At 49.9% G+C, this 21,877-nt stretch overlaps 4 protein-coding genes across 7 annotated transcripts; 1 reads left to right on the forward strand and 3 right to left on the reverse strand.

The window, feature by feature from the left end:
- Nucleotides 1-1,584: 1,584 nt before the first annotated feature.
- Nucleotides 1,585-5,898, reverse strand: LOC127588265 (transmembrane protein 248-like). The gene is made up of 8 exons (XM_052046922.1): nt 5,514-5,898; nt 4,731-4,889; nt 4,369-4,657; nt 4,104-4,254; nt 3,816-3,999; nt 3,379-3,522; nt 3,112-3,156; nt 1,585-3,027 (listed from the first exon to the last, which is right to left on the reverse strand). Exons 1-7 carry the CDS (start codon nt 5,514-5,516, stop codon nt 3,136-3,138), a joined length of 951 nt encoding a protein of 316 aa, XP_051902882.1. The 5' UTR covers nt 5,517-5,898; the 3' UTR covers nt 1,585-3,027; nt 3,112-3,135.
- A 269-nt stretch (nt 5,899-6,167) lies between these two features.
- Nucleotides 6,168-7,999, forward strand: LOC127588816 (dynein regulatory complex protein 1-like). Its single transcript, XM_052047683.1, has one exon. It carries the CDS (start codon nt 6,221-6,223, stop codon nt 7,997-7,999), a length of 1,779 nt encoding a protein of 592 aa, XP_051903643.1. The 5' UTR covers nt 6,168-6,220.
- Nucleotides 8,000-8,482: 483 nt separating this feature from the next.
- Nucleotides 8,483-16,928, reverse strand: LOC127588245 (DNA ligase 3-like). Of its 3 annotated transcripts, none has more exons than XM_052046894.1 (21): nt 16,783-16,928; nt 14,351-14,824; nt 14,145-14,270; nt 13,843-14,061; nt 13,603-13,754; nt 13,051-13,217; nt 12,879-12,956; nt 12,636-12,804; nt 11,967-12,122; nt 11,453-11,584; nt 11,276-11,355; nt 11,092-11,179; nt 10,941-11,018; nt 10,696-10,819; nt 10,029-10,171; nt 9,867-9,941; nt 9,644-9,790; nt 9,418-9,553; nt 9,230-9,309; nt 9,040-9,153; nt 8,483-8,930 (listed from the first exon to the last, which is right to left on the reverse strand). In XM_052046894.1, the coding sequence occupies exons 2-21, from the start codon at nt 14,802-14,804 to the stop codon at nt 8,673-8,675; spliced, it is 2,976 nt and encodes a 991-aa protein (XP_051902854.1). In that variant the 5' UTR covers nt 14,805-14,824; nt 16,783-16,928; the 3' UTR covers nt 8,483-8,672. The 3 variants fall into 3 exon arrangements, with proteins under 3 accessions (XP_051902854.1, XP_051902855.1, XP_051902853.1); XM_052046895.1 differs by lacking the exon at nt 16,783-16,928 and adding an exon at nt 16,529-16,647; XM_052046893.1 differs by lacking the exon at nt 16,783-16,928 and adding an exon at nt 15,219-15,494.
- Nucleotides 16,315-21,538, reverse strand: LOC127588263 (DNA repair protein RAD51 homolog 4-like). Of its 2 annotated transcripts, none has more exons than XM_052046917.1 (10): nt 21,370-21,538; nt 21,230-21,291; nt 19,876-19,994; nt 18,706-18,787; nt 18,366-18,500; nt 17,930-18,031; nt 17,767-17,857; nt 17,016-17,086; nt 16,783-16,947; nt 16,315-16,647 (listed from the first exon to the last, which is right to left on the reverse strand). In XM_052046917.1, the coding sequence occupies exons 1-10, from the start codon at nt 21,449-21,451 to the stop codon at nt 16,552-16,554; spliced, it is 1,005 nt and encodes a 334-aa protein (XP_051902877.1). In that variant the 5' UTR covers nt 21,452-21,538; the 3' UTR covers nt 16,315-16,551. The 2 variants fall into 2 exon arrangements, with proteins under 2 accessions (XP_051902877.1, XP_051902878.1); XM_052046918.1 differs by having other exon boundaries at nt 16,315-16,672.
- Between the last annotated feature and the right edge of the window lie 339 nt (nt 21,539-21,877).

Here is a 21,877-nt window from a genome sequence, read left to right on the forward strand (position 1 = left end):
ACCTGTGGATGAAATTGTCACGGTAGACTGCTTTAAGGTCACCTGTGGATGGGATGGTTGCAAGTTCCGTAATTTGGGGTTACTTAAATTTCCATGAGTGAGGTGAACAATTGGGGGGGGGGGGGGGGGTGTCACTTTTTGATGAACTGTGACCCTCAGGAGCGATTTATGGTTACAACGACACATCTAAGGTCACCAGTTGACGAGATTGTTGCATGAGTGATTGATTTAGGGTGACGTGTTGATTTAACCAGTCACACGAGTCATTGATTTAGGGTCACCAGTTCATAACCTTCCCTTTAGAGGGATGAAAGTTCACCTGTGATTGAAATTGATTGATTTAGGGTCTCCTAGGGAATACGATCATTTATTTTGGGCACCTGTTGATGACATTTTCTGTCGTGTCTCCCGTGGACAAACTTTCTGCAAGTGTGGATAAAAATGGTCAAAATTTGTCTTGCTTGATATTGACGACATTGCATAGAAGGGGAGGGTGGGCACATTCATTGGGTACATTCTACGAAAGTCAATTAAAGAGGTCAGAAAAATGTGGAAAAGGGCGGATTTCGGCTGGTTTTCCCCTATTCATGACAACAACAACAAAATTAAAAAGCGACAAATGATAAATTCAGCGCTCATGATAAATGATTGTCAAATATTTATTGGAGAGAATCGCGTCAAACACTCATTCCTTTTACACACCGTCATAAAAAAAACAAAAAATAAATTACTTTAAACATAAATAGAATTATACAAAGATTTTTTGGGGTGCAGAAATAACGACACCCCCACCCAAAAAAAAACCCTGAAATAAATAAATCACATCAGAATGTGCAAGAAATCTACAAGGTGCGCTAAGTATTCAAACAACAAAAGTAATTCGAAAAACAAAATAATTTAAGGAGGATCGATATGAATATTTGCACATGGATTTCCACAAGAAAACGACGGCGAATACGCAAATTTCATCCGTCGCAGGTAAGGCAAGTTCATCTTTTTGCGTCAAAACCAACGCAAACACAAAAGAAAAAAAAAATACAATTGCTTCAATGACAAACTGCGACGTCTTCACATTCTGCTAGCACGCTAATTATCTTGCACACGAACACGGACTGATCGTTTTTTTACGAGATTTTCATAGGACAAAAAAAAAAAAAAAAGGGGCGGAGGGGCCGGGGGGAGAAATAGAAACAATTCGGTCATATGGAGAAAAAAAAAAATCGCAACATTTTAAAGCTTGCTCAGGTTAAGGAAGAACTCTGAATATAGTTTCATTTGGGTATGACTCAAACGCCGCCATTTGCAAATTTGTTCACGTTAATCAGAAAATAGGATACTCACCGATAAATGAATGGACAGAATTTTTTTTTTGCAACGCTAGCAATTTAGAAGAAGTGAAAAACTTGTCATCCTAGTAACACAATGCTATTTGAATAGAATTGGTATTCATCGGACACACACTTCAGTGCTAAGTAGCGTACGTTAACACAATTTTCTGATCTTTTAAAAAGGAAAAAAAAGATCATTTTAAATGCATGAACACAGGCCAATCATTTTTTAGAGATATTTTAAAAAGTGCACATATTTATTTTTTATTTATTTTTATAATGGCCAACCCGGGCTCTGGAAGAGGTTCTGCAACACATTGCTGACTCGGCCATTGACAAGGAAGTAGCCTGCCAACGAACAGACGGCCAAAAACATGGTGGCGCTGCCAATTTCAGCTAAGCGCGGGCAAGCAATTTTTCCTTGCAGATTGAAGCAATTTCTTGAAAAGTGCTCGTCGCATTCCCAAGTTCTGACAGGAGCCATAAAGCAGAAAATAGCAAGCATACTGACAAACGCCAAGTCGACTTCCTGGTTCGCAGCTAACGCAAAAACTTGCTTGTAGGTAAGCCTGCTACTTGACCGTTACCGTAAAATAAACACCATTCACGCGTTTGTATGATTACTCAGAAAGTAAAATGCAAACTAATGATTCAGACGGCCAAGAAAATGCAACGTCCAAGTCATCAAATGCTACTTAAATGTTCATCAATATTCATGTCAATGTCACAAACGTGCATTCATCTGGTGCCGTTTTTATCAGTTAGCGTGCTACTTCCGAGTTCGCGGCCAAGCTGGGATGTCAAAAATTTGGGTTATGGTGTTACCGTTTGTGAGCAAGCCACTTCCTGGTTCATGGCTTATGCAAGACGTCACAAATGAACATTCAAGTTTGTTGGCGAGCGCGTTACTTTGTGGTGGACGAATTCATTAAGAGGTCAGAAATGTCAAGAAATCACCCGCAAACAGGGGGATGCTTTGCCAGGGTTTCCATTCGATGTAGTATCATAAGGCGAACGTGAAAAATAATTGACGTTGTTACCGCGTTATAACTTATTCCAAAGGGATGCTAACAATTTAGCTGTGGCTCTGATGGTTGATATTCTTCTTGTAGCATTAATGCTGTGATGAAATTTCCCGCCACTTTCGCATTCCTGTACGACCTCATCAAAGAGTGACTGAAGTTTTGCTACTTGGTCTGATCGAGGGGGGGGGGGACAAAACGTGGCTAATCAAACACCAACTAAAACTGTGGCCCATTTCTTGAACTTGCTAAAACTGGCGACGACCGCGTAGCGATAGCATGCTAACTGACGAAATATGAATCAGACGGCAACGATCAGGCCGTGGCTTCAGAAATTCACCTCGTCTTGGGAAAAGTGCTCCGTCACATCCTGTTTAGATGTGTCTTTTCTATTTTATTTATTTTTTTTACCTTTGCAGATTTAAGTGTGTGATTCGGACAAATACATTTTTGAAGTGGCATGCCGCTTGCTCATTGTACTGCACTGTCCTGACATGGCACCGGACGACTTCTGAGGCAATTCAAAAATAACAAACACACTCTCTTTCTCACACACACAGGAAAATAAAAGGTTCCTCAATGTCTTATTTACACCACAGATGACAGGCACTTGTTTCTTTGGTTGGACCGTCCCAACATCATTGCAAGGAGTTTCGAAATCATCCTTGAGAGTCCGCCTGGCAACACGGTGAGTCATCAATTGGTGTTTTTCAATTTTTTTTCCCCCAATTGGTTTTTATTTTTTCGAGTTGTCACATTACCTTAACGTATCTTCTCGCACCCTTTTAGCTTTCTGACAGTGCCACCTGCAAGACAGGAACACCAGTTCAAGTGTACCTCCCCATTCGTAGTTCTTGATAGATAGACTTAGGTGGGTTATAGTGAATATGAGATATTTTAAAAAGCAATGCCATGACGTCATCATATTTATTTATGACATTTGTAGTGGCGGGCCATCGAGCCGCCGTTAACGATGGACCCTGGGCACGTCTGATGCCAAAATGTCCTCTTCTACTTTTGAAACCTACCTTCTCAGGGAAGAAATCGGGGCTGCTTTGCCGTAGTTTTACGGGCCTGCCCTTGATGACGGCATAGCAGAACATGGTGATGACCATAACGAACAGAAAGTAGCTGGTGTGCATCAGGTGCAGGTTGATGAGGGAGCGGTCATCCTGGCCAAAGAAAAAAAAACCAAAACAATTATTGCGTGAAACAGACGACAGGAAACAAACCAATTTCTGATAGCAAATAATGTGATCTGTATTCGTTGACTGGAAGGTCAACCTGTCGTCTTCATAGGATTAGCCTTTTTAGCTATCACACAAGTGTAAAAAGGAACGATGTTAACCGTCGCGTCGTAAAACGTTTCGGCTTGAATACTCTTCATCATCCATCCATCCATCCATCCTTGATCCTCTCATCTGCCGTTCTTAGGAACAAGCGTCGCAATCTCCTGCTGACTTACGTCGGGCACAATGACGGTGAGTTTGGGGCTCAGAGCGTGGTACACCTTGCCCACGGCGCCCTTGTAGCACCAGAAGGGGTTGTAGTCCTGACTGTACTTGGTGTCCGAGTCCCGCACAGTGGTGAACACCTTGTACCAGGAGGTGGCATTGGTGTACGTCTCGGGCATGCAGTGTGGAGGACGCCTGTGTATGGGAGGGGGAGGGGTGGCGGTTTAAAATGCATTTTGGACGGTAGAAAATACAGACGCTGCATGGATAGAAAGCAATGAAAAGATGGGGAAACTCACACGGTGACCGGAAAGATGTTGCTGGCCGCCGTGATGGTCATGCACGTGCTGAACACCACCTGCTCGCAATGGCCGTGGAGAATGCAGTCGTCGGCGTTCCAGGACACGGGCAGCGTGAACGTGATGTTGATCTCTTCGTGGGATTCTCGGCCTGGAAGGCAAACAAACGGTCAAACGAGTTCTATAAGGCGCCGCTCTACCAAGTCAACGTGGCTGCTGTGGGAAAAATTAAAAACCAAAACTAAAACAAGAGACTCTCTCTCACCAGACAGGCCGACCTGCTGTCCCAGGACGGTGGCATACAGGTGGGTGATGTTGCGCGAGTAGCCGCCGAAGGGCCTCTGGGGGTCCAAGGTGAGCGTGATGGGCACCGAGAAATTGACGAAGCCCGAGTCCTCGGAGAGCAGCGGCACCGGCGTGCTGGGCCGTGCCTGCCCGCTGGTTGCCGCGAGGCTCTCGGGCGTGGTCGACTCGTTGAGACCGTGCTTGATGGTCTCATTCTCCGACACGCAGAAGTCCAGCTCGTTGTAGCGCAGCAGGAACGTGTTCCAGTCCTGAGGAATAATAAGCCAAGAGTCAAAACCACAACCCCTAAGAAGACATCGGACACAACAGAAACAGGCCCACCTCCGTCAACTCTGGGGACTTGATCTCCTTGATTTTGAAGAAGTAGCCAACGGTGAGGAAAGCTATGGCCACTGCGCTGACGCTGATCATAAAGATGACCAGTGGCGGGCGGTTGTTGATGTAGCTTCTGAGGTTTTCCAGAGGGTTCAACAAGTACACCTGCAGAGGCCAAAAAAGAAGAAAAAAAATCGTCGTAAGAGTTAGCCTCAGGGTGCCGCAGTCCTCGCTTTGCCAAAATCATGATTTGGGAAAAAAAAACCATCTTGTTTGGGCTAAACAACCCATCATTCAAGTTGGTTGTAATACCTTCTAAAATAGAACCCAGATGTGTAAATGCTGCACGGCACTTTGGGAGTGAGGGAAGTCATGTTGTTTTACGACACTTCTCTGGCACTTGAGCGTTCCAGATTTGTTCTCGACACTTTAAAGCAATTGGTGAATAATAAAAAGTAAGAGATGACGTGGGCAAAGACCAATAGTATTAATGTGAAATATTGGTGAATTTGCAACTACCGAATGTGCGGGGATTTCCAGTTTCTCTATACGGTGTTTTCAGAGGCATTTCGGACATGCAAACGTGTCGAACTGTGTTTTTTTGGGGGGGGGGGGCGGGGGGCGTCAAAAACCACCCTATAAATTTGTTTGCTGGAGTTGAGGAGCAAACTGTCCACCTTGTGGGGCTAACGCTAAGCTATCTGGCCCGGAGTCAACTGTTCAAAACTCAACTCCCATTTCAACTATCGGCACAATTTAACAGTCGTGGGCTAAATTATCGACACTTACCATTGTCTCCGGGGAGCGCTGGTGACGGGGAGCTCCGTGGAATCGCTAGAAACTGAAAAGCAACTGTTTAGCTTAGCCTAGCCTAGCCTAGCCTAGCTCCGACGCTAGCTCAACCGCCCGCACGCCGCCGGCACGCCGCCGAGCTAGTCGTTAGCCTCTCCGGGGAAAAGCTATTCGCCCCGGGATAGAACGCTGAAAAATAACCGGCGGTGGTGAGTGAAGACAAATCCGACTGCACCACGTCCCATTCTTGTACGATGTTGTTGTTGCTCCGTTTATCCGTAGTTTGCGTCAATCGAACACATCATTCAGGATGTTCCGTGCCGAGCCGACTCCGCCCATCCGCAGTGCGCGTCTCTCAAATCGAGCGGTCTTGACGTCACGAGTCTGCGCACACTATTTTGGAAAACCGAAGTTGGTAACCCCACAAAAAGAAAAAGCAACGGTTCTTGCCCTCGGTCCAAACCTTACAACGTGGTTCGCTACGTTAGGAAAAAGGTCGATCTGTCGATTAGATTATTCTCGTGACGTCCGTTTTGTTTTGTTGAATCCCGACATTATGAAGGCCGTGATGACGTCACAAAACCGCACCGTGCGATGTCATTGCTCTCATCAGAGTAATGATTCATCTTTGATCTTTTTGGGCGTCCGAACCGAAGTGCAAGTTGTGCGCCGTTTCCCCAATTTGACCACGACTTTTTGAAGAAATGCAGAGTCAGGAAGGCGCCGCGACCAGGCCGGAGGCCAACGAGGCCCCGCAAGCCGCGGTGGCCGAACAGCCCATGACGGCCCAGCGGGTCATCCGGCTGCATCGCGACCTGCTCTCCTTCTTCACCGACCTCCAGACGGCGGCCGACGCCAAGCAATCGTTGCGGCGCAGCAAGTTTGAGGAGGCCCTGCGGCTGCGCACGGAGCGCCTGGATGACTCGAAGAATTTCAGCTCGAAGAAGCTGGAGGAGATCAAGCAGGGCTGGGCTCGGGCCGCCACCAAGTCCACGCTGCCCGACCTCCTGGACTCGCTGCGCGGTCAGCAAGCGCTGTGCTCGGAGATGCTGGGCCACAAGACGGACCTCATCGCCTTGCTGCAGAAGAAGTGGTTGGACGGCGACGAGCGCCACTCCATCGACCTGCGCAAGCAGACGGAGGCGCTGGACCTGATGATCGAGCGCATGGACAAGGTGCGGCACATGACCATGGCCAACAAGGAGCTGGCGCACATCCAGAGCCCGCACGACGTCTTCCTGACGCAGAGCCTGCGCGAGTGGGAGGGCTACCAGACGGAGCTGCGGGCCCGTCGCAAGGAGTGGCTGACCCAGAGGAAGCTGGCCATGGAGGAGTACGAGAAGGCCATGCCCAAGCTGGAGCTGGCGCAGGAACAGTGCAACACGTCCAAGCGCTCCATCGACATGAAGCTGATGGAGCTGGAGCGCGAGCAGGAGGAGATCAAGGGCAAGCGCAACGTGCTGGAGGCCCGCAAGCTGAGCTGCGACGAGAAGCCCGAGGTCATCTACCTGCTGCGCAAGCGCGTCAACACGCTCAAGGTGCAGCTGAGCGACATCATGAAGATGATCCAGATGGAGGAGGAGAGCTTCCAGCGCCGCGAGCAATACCTGCTGGACGACATCCGCCACAGCATGGCGCAGCACAAGCGCATCCAGAAGAAGATGAAGCACTTTGCCCTGTGCGACGCGCAGACCTTCGTGGAGATGTCGCGCATGCTGGTGGCCGAGGTGAAGCTGCTGGCCGAGAGCGCGCTGGCGGCCGACTCGCACCTCTGCGCCCACCTGGGCCTGACGTGGGAGCGGCCCGCCGCCGCCATGGAGCGCCGCTACCCCATCCAGCCGCAGGACAGGTTCGAGATGGCGGCGCAGGTGTACGCCGAGAGCGTGGCCGAGGTGGACGCCGAGACCATGACGGCGCTGCTGGGCCTGCTGAGCGACGAGCTGGGCTTCCTGATGGACAACAGCGAGCACCTCAGCTTCCTGTACGACGAGCGCCGCGCCGCCGAGAAGCTCCTGGGCCTGCTCAACGCCTTTGACTTCTACGACGACGACCTGAACAGGCTGGCGGCGTTCCTGCTCAAGTACGAGGAGCAGCACCGAGAGCGGGCGGGCAGCAGCGGCGACGACGACGAGGCGCAACTCATCCATCCCAACAACGTCCTGCCGGCCTTTTTGAGCTTCGTCAGCTACCGCGTGCACTGCATGAAAAGCTCGGCGCTCCGCCATTACCTGGACTGGGACGCCGATGCCGACAAGGCCTTTTGGGAGACGCTGGCCAACATCATCCCGCCGGCCAAGCTCAGAGTCTGGGACGCCGCCGAGATCGCCTTGACGCGGTACCTGGCCGTGCTGGAGGAGAACTCGGAGATATTCCAGAACAATCTGACGCTGGAGGAGGAAAACAGGGAGTTGCGCAGGCAACTGTCTTGCGAGAATGACGGAAGCGCTTTTCTGCTCAAGGGCTTCCTGGAAAAAGACGCTTGAGATGCTCCATACCTTGGCGTTAAATGCTTAAGTGGACACTTAATCGTTCCGGTCGCTCATCGCGGCATCAAGAATGTACTCGTTCGTGTCACATACGCGCTCTCTTCAAGAAACAGCGTCCGCTGCGTTAAAAAAAGGTTGCCAGGCTCCGAGTTGGCCTTTCTGGTAAGCGTGTCAATGAGGCAAAAGGCGTGATTCTTTCGGAAGTTTTACTTTTTTTTTTTTTTTCCTCAAACCAGCAAGTTGATGTCGTTTCGACGGACTCCCTCACATGACAATCTCCAACGGCTTGGCAACTTCCCACAACGTCGTCACGATTTCTGGACCAGACCATTTTTCAAAAATGAAATCAAATCTAACCATCCTACCAATTATGAGTACAACTGAAAACTTTGTGAGTGACAAGAGTTTTTTTTTAATCATTCCATGATGACTTATTAAAAAAAAAAAACACTTCATACTTGCTCAGACCTCCTCTTATCATTAAAAAAAAAAAAGTTACAAATGAGAGCATATGCACGGATAGCCTCCTACCTGGCCTCGCTTTATTTGCCGGTCACGAGCCTTCAGGAGGTTACCACGGCGACGCACCAAAGCCGAAAGGCTTGAACTAAGGAAAAGAACAAATGACAAAAGGGGTTTCTTCCGCTTCTTCTTCTTTTTTTTTCTTCCGCTAGCAGGGCGCGACCACACGCCTCTTGCGGATGCACTCCCAGATCCAGCCGGGGGTCACCCGCCGGGCCCGGCTGCCGCCCTCGCCCTCCCCCTCGCCCTCCTGATCGTCGGCGGCCAGAGTGTGAGTGGCTGAGGCGGCGTCGTAGTCCGCCACCAGGTCGCCGTCGTAAGCCACAAAGTAGCGCCGCAGCTTGGCAAAATCGTCCACGCCGGGGGGCAGGAAGAGCTTGATGCCGCTGAAGATGTCCAGAAGGGTCTATCGCCCCCCCCACCCCCAAAAAAAAAAAAGTTTTTCATCAATGACTTCAATTCAGACTTGCTCCAAAATGGCGTCAATGAAATCGGCGCCGCCGCGGCGTGCAAACCTTGTCGTCGTCGGACTGGAGCATCCGCGGGCTAGGAGGCGGCGGCGGCGTTGCCGTCGCCTTCGCCGTTCCCGCGTGTCCGTTGCTCTGCACGCTTTCCGCGCTCTTCCTCACCTGCCGGTCGAAAATAAAAGACGGAAAAACGTGAGCTGGAGAGTTCCGTGTTTGGACGCGGGCGCGAGTCGCTTACCTTTTTGGGGGCGGGAGCTTTGACGGCGGGAGAGCTCGGCTCGGATTTCACCGCCTTGCGTTTGGCCGGGGTGCTGTTACCTGCGGGCGGATAGAATTCAATCGGGAGTATTTTTTTCTAACCCCCATTTTTTTTTTTTTTGGTCTCAAAACTGGACAAAGACTCGCAAGTGGCCATTTGCAACTCACCGGCTTTCTTGGGAAGGGGGCTCTCGGACGCCGGCGAACTGCCGCCGCTGTCTCCCGCGGACTCGGCCTTGTCTTGGCCGGAAGGTCCCGCCGTCACTTGGAAATCGCAGTTCTCCTTGGAGATGCGATACAGCTCCTGACGGGACGGCAGAAGGCACGCGCGTCAAAAAGCGCGCGTCCGGGAAGACGGACGGGAGCGCCGGCGAGGAGGACGGGGCGTGCGTACTTTGAGCTGCGGCAGGTTGGTGGCGCTCTTCCAGTCCTTGTCGTCGCGGACGCGCGTCATGCGGGGGAAGCGGATGGAGATGCCGTCGGCCGTGTGCATCTCCGATTTGGAAAACTCGGCGCCGGTGATCTCCCACACCGGCGCTTGCTGGGCCGCCACCCCCAAAACAAAGAAATGACAAAACGATTCAAATGGAAACATTCAACCTAAGCGCGGGTCTCACCTCGGGACTGCGGATGAGGAAATCCGGGTAGTAGTTCTTGACGATTTTCAGCCAGCCGGGGATCTTGCCGGGGTCCTGCGGGAACGACGGGCGCGCAAAAGACGACGAATGAGGGCCTTGCTGTGAAGAGAATTTCCCCGGGAGGTTTTGCTCATCGCTCACCTTGCTGATTTTGACGACGTCCAGCTCTTTCTGGAGCCGAGCCAACATGGCGTCGTCGTAGCCCCCCGAGCACTTGGTGACAGTGCACCACTTCTTGGTGTCCGGGTCGTAGCAGCCCATCAGGAAGCTGGACATGATGCCGCCTAACGTGGAGGCACGGTTGTTGGGGAGACGGAGAGCGAGAGAGGGGAAATGTCGTGAGGCTCTACACCAGCGGTATCCATCCATCCAACAGCTTTAGCAGGGAAGCCCAGACTTCCCTCTCCCTAGCTACTTCGTCCAGCTCTCCCCGGGGGATCCCGAGACGTTCCCAGGCCAGCTGGGTGACATAGTCTCTCCAGCGTGTCCTGGGTCTTCCTCGGGGTCTCCTCCCGGTGGGACATGACCGGAACACCTCACCAGGGAGGCGTTCAGGAGGCATCCGAATCAGATGCCCAAGCCACCTCATCTGGCTCCTCTCGATGTGGAGGAGAAGCGGCTCGACTCTGAGCCCCTCCCGGATGACCGAGCTTCTCACCTTATCTCTAAGGGAGAGCCCGGACACCCTGCGGAGAAAACTCATTTCGGCCGCTTGTATCCGGGATCTCGTTCTTTCGGTCACGACCCATAGCTCGTGACCAGCGGTATCACAAGCGCAAATACGCACATGCAAACACCGATAACGCACCGTTGGAGCCTTTGCCGTAGAAAGCGCCCAGCACCACCAGGTCGGCTGTGTCGGCCATGGCGCCCTCGTTCAGGTAGTCCTTCTTCACCTTCAGCCAGTGACGCTTGCCCGGCTCGTACGAGCCCTGGCGGAGAAGCCGGCGTGTGGAGGCAGACGCGGGGGGGGGCAGAAACAACGACCTGGTCATCAGTGCGACGTGCAAGTCTTCATCAACCGCTTTACGCACCGGAAAACAAATGTCTGACCTTCACGTCTTTGAGGACCAGGCCTTCCAAGCCTTCTCTGATGACTCGCGTGATCATGTCGGCCAGGTCTCTCGCACGCTACATGCACATAAAACACGATAAATGTGTGTGTGTGTGTGTGTGAAGTCTCAGGTGGTCGGCACGCCCTTACCGTGACGTGCTTCATTTCCGAAAAGAGGATCCGGTTGGGCACCTCCACCATGTTGTCATGCAGGAACTTCCTGCGCTCGCTCAGCGGCCTGCCAAAAAAAAAAAAAAAAAACCAAGCGAGGATTTCCACAATATTTGCACTCATTTTACGTGATCATTTCTTCATATTTATCCGCTGCGCGTACCTTTCCATGAGACTGTTGCCGTTGAAGTATATGCAGTCAAAAACAAAGAGGCAGACGTTGGCGTCTTGAAAGGCGGCTTTCTGGAGGACAAACAAAACAAAATCAATCAACGACTAAAGAAAGACGAAAAGGAAACGGTGATGGGCGACATTTGCATAAATGGGCGGCGCCTCCGACCTTGTGCACGCCCAGCGTGCCGAAGGGGAGCGGCTTGCTGGTGTTGGTGTCGATGAGCAGCACCTCGGCGTCCAAAATCATACTGTGGCCGCCGGGGAACGCCCGCGGGATGTAGTCCTTGAAGTGTGCCACCTGGACGCAGGCACAAAACCATCAAAGAGAAAGAAAGAAAAAGACAAATGCGTTCCGTTTAGATTCGCTATCATCACTGGAATCGGTAAAACTGGACTATTCGTGTTCTTGTTTCATGTTCACTCCAATAATAAGCTTTGATTGAGATTATGTCCTGCAGCACCCTCTAGTGGCCGCGCTGTCACATGTAGCTGAGAGTTCGCTGACGTGCATAGAGAGCAAATGGTGACAAGTCCTTGTGGGAAATGTGCCACTGGGAGCATTGCTTGAGGCTGCTAATCATACAAGAGAACACAGATCACGACACGTGCACGCACCCGTGTGTGTGTGTGTGTGTGTGTGTGTGTGTGTGTGTGTGTGTGTGCGCGCGCACGCAACTGACTTTGTGCGGCAAGACGGGTTTGAGGCTGCGACTGAAGTAGCTGAAGCTGTCGCCGCTCTTGTGCACCTGCACGCGCTCGCCGTCGTACTTGATCTCCGAGTACATGCCGTTGGGGCACTTCTTCATGGCGTACTCGATGGATTTGCACGCCTCCGCCTAGGGAGGGAGGGGAAAAAAAAACAAAAAAAACACCAAGGTACCACAGATAAGTCTGAGTTCATGGACTCAAATTTAAGAAAATTTGCTCTTGGAATTAAAAAAAAAAAAAAAGGATGACAAAAAGAAAGCAAAATTCATTTCAATCAGAGAGATTAAGGGCGGTGATAAAAACGGGCCCCTGCACGGAAGTGGCGACTCTGGAGTATAATTCCTGAAACATCACGGCTGAAACGAATTCAAACTACAATGACGAGGCTCTCCTGTAATAACTTTTGCTTAAGGGACACGTCTTATCCACGAGGAGAGTAAGGGCAGGGTGAAAATGGACCACCGCAGCAAGGTGGAGACTCTGGAGTATCACAATTCCAGAAATAAAACGACTAAAACGAGGGTCCTCGACTTCAGTCATGTTAGAGATTGACACTCCCGAGTCTCCACGTTGCTGCAGGAGTCCGTTTCCACGCTGCCCTTCGTCTCCTCTTGGCGGGGAGACGACGGAGTGCCACTCACCAGCATGGGCTGAACGGGCGTCATGAGCGAGGCCTCCACGGTCAACAGCTTGCGGGGCCCCGAGCCGTCCGAGGCCTCCTGCTGGTTCCTCAGCACGCGCTCGATCACGTCGGCCAGGTTGCGGGAGGCCTTGAAGGCGTCGTAGGCGTTGGGGTCCACCGCGTCCAGTCTGCACGCACAAAGCAACCATGAGGGGGGGGGGGAGCGACCAGTCGGCGGCCAGGAAGCGACCGCTCAACTTACACGTGCTTGGCTCCGGCGTTCATCTTCAGGTCGTGCTTGATGAGGCGGATGATGCCTTTCAAGTCGTTACCGGTGCACCTGCGGGCGAAGGAAGAGAGGGGCTAAGCGTTAGCGAGGCGGCGCGTTAGCGAGGCGGCGCGTTAGCGAGGCGGCGCGTTAGCGAAGCGGTCACTTTTTGGCCACGTCCTCCAGCTCAGCCTGCTGCTCGTCCTCCTTGGTGAGTTGCGCCAGGCGGCTGAGTGAGGCGTCCACCTCCTGGATGGTCAGCAGGCTCTTGGCCGACGGCGGGAAAGCTTTGCTGTCCTCGAAGAACATGCGAACCGTCTCCGACACGTCGCCCTGTTGTCGGAGCACGACGAGAGAAAGGCTCAGCCCCCAGCATTCGTGGGATTGTCGCGAGGGGACAAAATCAAGAGCGGAAATCTGGGGGTGGGCTGATAGTTGCTCTTTTAAAATTGGAGGAAAGAAAATAATGAAAAATAAAATGAGCCATTGCGTGGCTGATTTTTGGTGGGGGGAATTACAATCATTTCAACCGTACGTTGTCCCTTAGAATTTAGAGCAGAGACAAAAATAACAACAAAATATTTGCTAACATCTGCTTTTCGATTTTTAGGTTTTCATTTATCCGATTCAATGCCCCCATTTCTCCAATAAAAGCTACAGATCGATTTTTTAAAATAAATCGATCTGTGTGCGTGTATTTTTGCACGTCTCCACCGACCTTCTCCAGATCTCGCACCATGTCGTCCTGGCTGCAGCGGAACACGCGGCTGAAGAGTTTGACGATCTGCTTGTCGTTGAGGTTGTACACGCTCTTCACCACGCCGGGCAGCAGCAGCTTCACCGTCAGGTACAAGTCACCGTGGAATTTATCTGCGCCGGGAGGAGAGAAAAGAGCAATTGACACCGACCGCCGCCAGAGGGCGCCAAACGGCGCGCTTCTCTCGTCGCGGGGTTCCACCTCCGCCGGTGCCCTTGCGCAGGAACTTCTCAATGATCTGCGTCTTGCTGTTGTAGCTGTTGTTCTCGGCCACCGTGGCGCACAGCTTGCGGAACTCGCGGAACAGGCAGTCCTTGTGGTGCGGGTCGCACAGCTGCGCGGCCAGAGCGCTGCCCTGCTTGGCGAGCGACGGCGACGACATGGGCGAGGACGTGGACGGGGAGGCGCCCGCCTTGGCCGCTTGGGTGGGACGCATGAGGAGAACGCTCAGCGAAGGATATCGAAAAGGCTTCAAACATGCGAGCGGCTAGCGCGTTGCCTACCGGTGAACCCCGAGAACTTGCGCGGCGCGTTGAGCGAGGCTGCGGCGTCGGCAGCGGGTGACGTCAGTTTGGCCGATTTGGCCGGGGTCTTCTTCTGCGGACTCGACTTCACTTTGGACATCAGCTCTGCAAACACAAAGTATTTGTTACTTTTATTTTGACGCGGCAATTTGCTGAATTTCTGGAGCGCGCTTTCCAAGAGGTACCCGAGACGTGACGGTTGATGAGCTCTTTGTCCTCGTCCTGCAGCTCCTCCCAGCCCTCCAGGTCAGTGATATCCTCGATCTTCTTGGTCGTGGCGCGGGCGCGTTCCAGCTTTTCAAATATGCACTTGATGTGGTACCACTCCTTCATCTCGCCAGCCGACTCGCTGAAGGGGTTGGGCACCACCTTGCCGATGCGCGCCATGCCCTTGGCGATCTTGTCTTTGCACTTCTTGCAGCCCGCCGTTCCACGCTTGGCGTACTCCACCAGGAAACGCTGCTCCGCCATGGCGTCGGGCGCGGGCAAGGAGAGCCGGAGGCCTGCGTGACGCTCGAGACTGGACTCGGGGGGCGGGGCCAGCAGCCGCCAAAAGGCCACCCGGGGCCGAGGAGCGAGTGGGGCGAGGGGGCGAAGGCAGAGGGTCTTCTTGGCTAGCAAAATGAAGCACCTCTGCATCAAAACTTGCCACTTACAACCTGAGAAAAAGATGCACACTTTTACGGATAAGTCACAACTTGAAGTCCGACGACTAAGTCATCTAATTATTTTGAGAAGAAATGCATTGTTTAAAGACCTTCAAGTTAAAATAGTCAAAATCCTCAAAATCGCGGCTTCTTGTTCTTTTCTTTTTTACCAGATTGTGCCAGAACCAGACTGCGAATCGAATGTAATTTCAACTGCTTAAGATTTAGCGACGTGTAACTTCAACTAGTGAGTAGGCTAGCTTCCCAGCTAGCTTTTTAGCCATGCCGGACACGACACGACTCTCCACACGCCCCCGTTCTACAATCAGATGGCAGTTTCTTTCTTTTCACACAAAACTCCAATTTTGAACATCATTTATGAAACCAGCGATCAATTCGACTGTACCTTGTAGACGCTTGACAGAGCGCTAGAGTGGGGTTTAAATGGAGTCTCCGTGGCATTGTTGTAGCCTCCCTGCGTAGTCAAGTCAACGATATGTCATTAATGGTTTGGCCACTTCCGGTTAGAGACTAAAAATTACCACTCGGGGCGTTGTATGGATCATAACATTGCATAGGTGAGTTTTGTTCGAATCATAGATGTGTATCCTTGTATTGTCAAATAGTCGGACAGGCTGGAACACGTAGCTGATTTGACCGCAATTTGAATTTTATTTTGATGTATTACTTCCGTTTTGGCGACGCTAGCTTGTCAAAGTGAGCACTTTTTGTTTAAAGGGGCACAACGAAGCTCATTGGCGCATGCGCAAAACGAACTTCACGAAGTGCAGGAGCCATGTTGGGCCGGTGCACGCATTAAAAAAAGAATTCATTTTCCTTCCTTGTCTTCGTTGTGTATTTAGCAACAAATAACGTTTTCCCCTCAACGAAAAAAATACAATTTTATATTTTTCCCCCCATTTTAATTATTTTGTGAACAAATTACTTTTTTGTTCAAAATATTTTTTGTAAGCAAAGGACTAATTTCTAGTAAGTGACTTTTGGCAAACTTGATATGCATTTTACCTCAACCTTTTGAGAACACGGGACTTTGATTTAGATGTGTTTCATTCATTATTATACAAAAAGCTATTGTTTTTTTGCCTACGATTTGGTGAACAAAACACGGATCCGGTTCACTTGCAAAAAGTGAGAATAGGAACCGCGAAATTAGGTCTGAAAAACAGGACATTCTTGCAAAATGTTTGACAAGAAGACTGAAAATGACTTTTTAAATAAAAAGTCATTTTCAGTCCCTTTCTTTGGGTTGTGGGGGGGGTGTAGTTGTAATATGGAGAAAAATGTGTAAACAATCTGAGAAACACTTTCACAAGCATAAACTTGTACTGTACTTTATTGGGCAAGTTTGAATTATAGAGCGGTTATGATTTTTTTTAACAAAGAAAAATAACATGACAAAAAGTCATTCGTACAATAAAAGTTGAAATTTAGGAGGGGGGAAAAAAACTTTAAAAGAGGCGGCAAGTCACGAGAAATAAAAGCAAAGTACATTGTTTTTTTATTTTATAAGAATAACTTGTAATATTACAGCAATAGAGGAATGTAGACCCCCCCCAACCCCCTACGGTGAATTTTACATGCAAAGACGGGACACTGTTGTGATGCTAAAATGAGCCAGTGCCGCCAAAGCAGAAGAAACAAGTCCAGAAGGTCCCCTGGCTAATATAGTGTCTGTATTCCAGAGTGTAAATGTACCCAAACTCCTGAGTCAGTTGTTGTCAAGAATCTGCCGTGTCCAGCTTTCGCTTTCCCGAGGCGTCTCGTTCGGAGCGACTCCACCACTGAAGGTCCAACTCGGCTTGAATCAAACACGGCTGAGCAAGGCCAAGACATGACAACCTGACACAGCGGCTCCTCAACTTCACATATTTGATTTATTTTGATTTATTCGCATCCAGGTGTGTAGCTATCCATACATCCATCCAGCAGGGGGAGCACTTTTATCTTACCCGCCTGGAGGACTTGATGAGGGTGGCGCAGCGTCGAGCGGGTCGGTCCATGTTGGCGCCGGGGAGTCGCTCCAGCAGGACTCGGGTTCTGGGGACGTGACTCCACGACACGCCCAGGCCAGGCTGCACTTCGCCCTCTTCACTCCTTGTCACGTGGTTGGTCACCTGCGGACGCGGCACTCAGTGCCGAGTGACGTCCTGCGGCGCGTGTGTGCGTGTGTGTGCGTCCTCACCAAAGCAGCTATGTGGAAATCCTTGGCCAAGGCCTTGAGCGTGATGGCCACTTGGCTCATCATGTACATGCCTGTGCAAAAAAAATGAATATTATGGATGAGAAAAAAATATTGTGAGAAATATATTTGTAAATAGACATATGAGGGGGATGGACACAAGGACTATTGCGCATAATATGAGGAAACAAAATAATTTTTCCAAGAATAAAAAATGCACAATTTTTCTTACAGCAAAAACTGAAATCATCAACTAAAAATGAAGAATTATTTGCAGATTTATGCTGGCATGAACCATTCAGTTTAATGCAATGAGAAAAAAAAAAAGAGAAATAAACTTACCGGTATATTAAATAAAGTTGTGGCAGGGCCCGACAAATTCATTGAGTGATATCAGCTCTTTTCCAACTGGCAAAAATAAGCTTAATTTTTTTTTTCTTTTATCCCGGGGAATCTTTTTTTTAATTAATGGGCTGATTCATCAGATATCATCATATCATTTTATTGTGAGAAATATCTAAACCGGCCTCAAAAAAATCCACATCGGTCAGGCCCTGAGAATGGGTAATAGTCACGACAAAAAAAAAAAAAAAAAAGGAAAAAAAAAAAAAAAAAAGTAAAATAAATAAATTTTTTTTTTTTAAAGTTGCCGGTTGAACTTCGGCACTTTTTTATGTCTACGCCAATTCCACCTCGCGAGCAAAGCTTTCTCCGCCTAAACGCATGCGCGGAATTCCGCCAAGCACGCACGCACCTTCATCATGCCTGCTTCCCAGCAGAGGAGCGATGACGGCCGACACCGAGTCCACGATCAGCGCCTTGACGGAGCCGCCGTGGCTGCTCGCCTGCCGCGGCAAACGTGACAAACATCAACATCCGCCGCCCTCCTCGCGGGGTGTGCGACAGATTGCGGGCACCTGCCGAAGCTCGCCGCCGCCGCCGCCGAGCCGGTACAGACAGTCGAGCAGGGAGAAGATGTCAAACGCGCGGTACACGGCGATCCTCTGCAGGGCTTCCATCTGTCAGCCAAAATGACACTCGACTTTCAACGTGCGTTTCATGAGGCGCAGCACATCTGACAGTGGCTATAAAAAGTCTACACACCCTTGTGGAAATGCCAGTTTCCTTGTTGTGACAAATAATGTGTATGACAATTGAAAAAAAAAAAAGTGTTGACATGCGGCACCTTAAATGTTCGCAGGTGTTTGCCGACACCAATTTAGGACGAGTTTGAATGTGATGAGTTCATTCTGAGTTGGACAAGGGTGTGCACACTTGTGCAACTACAATTATTTATTTGGACTTTCTTTTTTTGTTCAGGTTATTAATATTGATGAGATGGCGTTTGGGCACCTGCTCGTCGTCGCTTCTTGTTTGTGTTCGCAGCATTTGGCGCAGGCGTCCCGCCGACAGCCCCCCTGTGGTGTCCACGTAGATCACGTTTTGCCTCAAGTGCTGCGAGACGTGCGCCGCCACGCCCAAACACACCTGAAAACACGCAGCAAAAAATAAAAAATAAAAAATCGTACACTGCAGGAAAATACAATCATCATAACAAGGAAAAAGTAAGACGTCATTTATGATTAAGAAAATATTTCAATAGGACAATGTTATGACCAAAATATCTATTTCATTTTCTCTCAAATAAAAGTAAATGAAGACGCCATTTGTGCTTTGTGACGGGCTGACTCGCCTGAGTTTTGCCACTTGCCGGCCCCCCCGCCAGCTCGGTGATCTCGCCCGTGTACACGCCGGAATCCAGCAGCGCGTCCAGGCTGAGGACAAAACAAAACCCGTCACTTGACCGGCAGCAAATTCTGCAACGACACACAGCTCTGTGAAATTCGTACGGAAGTGGGCGTGGCCTTTTCCCCGAGATGAAAGGAGGTGTGCCTAATCTAGTGTCCTCCCAGCATGTCCAGGCCCTCCCGTGTGCCGCTAGGGGGCAGCCACGGCACGTCCGGAGCCAGTTCTGACATGCCTGAGAAACACTGGCTTCAAGGTGCAAAATTCAAATCAACAAGGTGGTTTTGTAGGAAGATTTCCTGGCCTGAAAATTAATGTGCAGTGCTTTCGACTTCCTGTTCCTTGAAGGCTTGCCTTTTTACCGTAGCTGCTGTTTGTTTTTAAACGGCGAGCAGCTGAGCAGGAGCCGGCGTCCACGCGGCCAATACATCAGACACCACTTTGGGGCCCAAATGGGACAAGGCCACTCTTTAGAGCACCCCCGCACCCCCCCCCCCCCCCCACACACACACACACCGCGACACGCTTGGCTGCATATTCTGCTCCACGGGGTGCGGCGGCTCAATGCAAATTCAATTTAGGAAGGCACGTCGACATGACTCAGGCTGTGATTGATTGGTTGGGGAGATGTGCAGTAGAATCTGGTTAGCAAAAATAGATAAAAAATCTTACGGCTGGTTTGACTCACACGTGTCCTCCAGTTGAAACAGGGTTGGACACCCCCGCCACCCCAAGCACAAAAAAAAGAGGATAGCACTCCGGAATTTGGCAAACTGTGCGTATGTGCAAACGCAGGAAGAGGTCGATCGTGAGATCTTCGGTCGAAAAAGAGTGGGTGCCGTTAAATTAAAGGGGCATCAATCGTCATTGGATGCCTGCTGACATTTTTTTCAAACATTTGAGCATGGGAATTCACCCCCAAAAACTAATGCAACTTCCTGTTCCCTTGCATGCATGACGTCTTGAGACTTTTTTTCCGCCCAATTTTGTATCCATTGGTCAACTTTGCGTCCGGTGCTATTTTTTCGTTGACGTTGAAGAAATTCTCTCTTACACGGCTGCTGAACAAAAAAAAAAAAAAACAAAACCGGTGAGTTTTAGGCGGAGCGGCGCTCACTCTGGGTTTCCCGTGGAAAGGATGGCGGTGGAGCTGAGCAGCTCGTCGTAGAGGTCGGCACCGGAAACGGGGAAGGCGGCGTGCTGGGCCAGGAGCACCCTACGGATGGCTATCAGAGCCTGCCAGAGAACAAAATAGGAGATTTCGCCTTCGGGCCATCGCTAAGTAACAAGCTCCGCCGCGGCACTCGGGTTAAGGTGTTTAATTAGCGGGCCGACGCCTCGGGTGGGAGCTCCCCGAGGCGTACGTGAAGTCGACCCCGAAGAGCTCGTCAAAAGTCGGAGAGGTCGTTTGCCGCTAACGGGCTGCCTGAGGGCTAACTCTGAGTGAGAAAGTGTTATTACACTCAACGGTGACTCATACTGTCATGTGAGTAAAATGACAAAAATGGTGTTTGTTGTATGTTGCAAAGTTACACCTCATCGATTCGCAAAGTGGATCCGTGCAAGTGGAAAAATGACAATGTAGCTTTGAATTAGGGTCAGAATGATTAATCGATATATTAGCTACTTTTAGAAGGGGGTTAGGAAGACGGTCTATTTATTTTTTTCTCTCCAAAGCACAGCACATCCCCCTTAAAAGCAGCTAAAGAAGGAGCCGCAGCCTGATGCGTGACGACCAAAGCCGTCTGAGGGGCTCAACTGGGTCACCGCGCCGGACCTGAAAGCCACCGTGGGGCACGCGCGGGTGGGCGGGCGGGGTGTCAACAAAATGTCCAAGCAGGTAGATAGCATTGGCAAGGACAGACACTGCTGGAGCTTTTTGTTTGTAACGATTAAATCAAATGTTTCCTGGGCGACGGGGCGCGAGGCAAGGACCACATGAGGTGAAACAATACATTTCGGACTAGCCTCTCATGACCTCTCCCTGCCCACGCTAAACAAGCACTGTCTCTCCCAAAAAAGTCTTGTTTCCTGATTATTGGCACGCAGGAAGAAAAACAAGGTTTTCTTGCATGGACTTTATAACAAAAAGTACGTTTTGTCTTTCCTACCCAAGAGGTCAACACAGAGACTGTAAACAATTTAATCTCAAGATCTCTCCGCCATTTTAATGTGTGCAAATGATGAAAAAGTGAAAAGGTCCTGCATGTTTTCATGAGTTCAAGACGCTTGCAAGGCTGGTTGATGGTTTGCACTCCAAAGTGTGCATTTTGAAAGTATGCGAAATATTTGTAAACAGCTTGCAGGAGATACGACAATACGAAACCAGTGCTTATGACATTTATTCCGCGCAAACGGCTCATTTCGTAAACTCGAGCCACACGTAATTCTTTAGATTTGCCATTCGGAATTTTCAACATCCCTTTAGCGCCAAAGTGTCAATTTATTTCCTAAAGTGTTAACAACAATACCTTATATGACGTGGAACATTTCTGTGCGAGGTCCTCCATGTCTGACGAGACCAGATCTTCCACTGTGGGAACAAGAAGATCCAGAGAACGACATGCGTTGTGCAAATTCGCAGTTGTCGTTTGGAAGGGCTCGTTTCAACCTGTTTTAACGTGGGCATCCCGCAAACGGCGCACGACATCTTCATCCAGTCCCGGGCACATCCCTTCTCGCAAGAGCACCATGCTCTCATTGTCGATTAATACTTAATTACAAATAAAAGGTTCAAAACTAGTTTTGCTGTCAGTTTTGGAGAAACCAAACAAGCTAGCGTACTTTTTAGCATACGTTTAGCTAACGTTTTTAGCATTGTGATAAACTTATCTTGGATAGGGGGGGTGGGACTTCGCAGTCTTTTGACGAGCCTCTATCAAATAAAGTAATTTTTTGACGAAGTTGGCCAAAATGAAGTCCAAACGTTGAAAACCTTGGACTTGTTTGACTAACTAGATAACTCTGGTTGTGCGGTTTCAAACGACGTGCGGGGAAACTCACTCACACCACCGTGGTGCACTATGGGTATCGTAGTTTAATTCACTTACCAGCCAAGAAAGCAAATGCTAAATCTAGCCTACATCACTACAATACCCATAATGCAAGCGAAAAGTGGT

This window comes from Hippocampus zosterae, chromosome 16 (assembly GCF_025434085.1).
Source record: "Hippocampus zosterae strain Florida chromosome 16, ASM2543408v3, whole genome shotgun sequence".
NCBI lineage: Eukaryota > Metazoa > Chordata > Actinopteri > Syngnathiformes > Syngnathidae > Hippocampus > Hippocampus zosterae.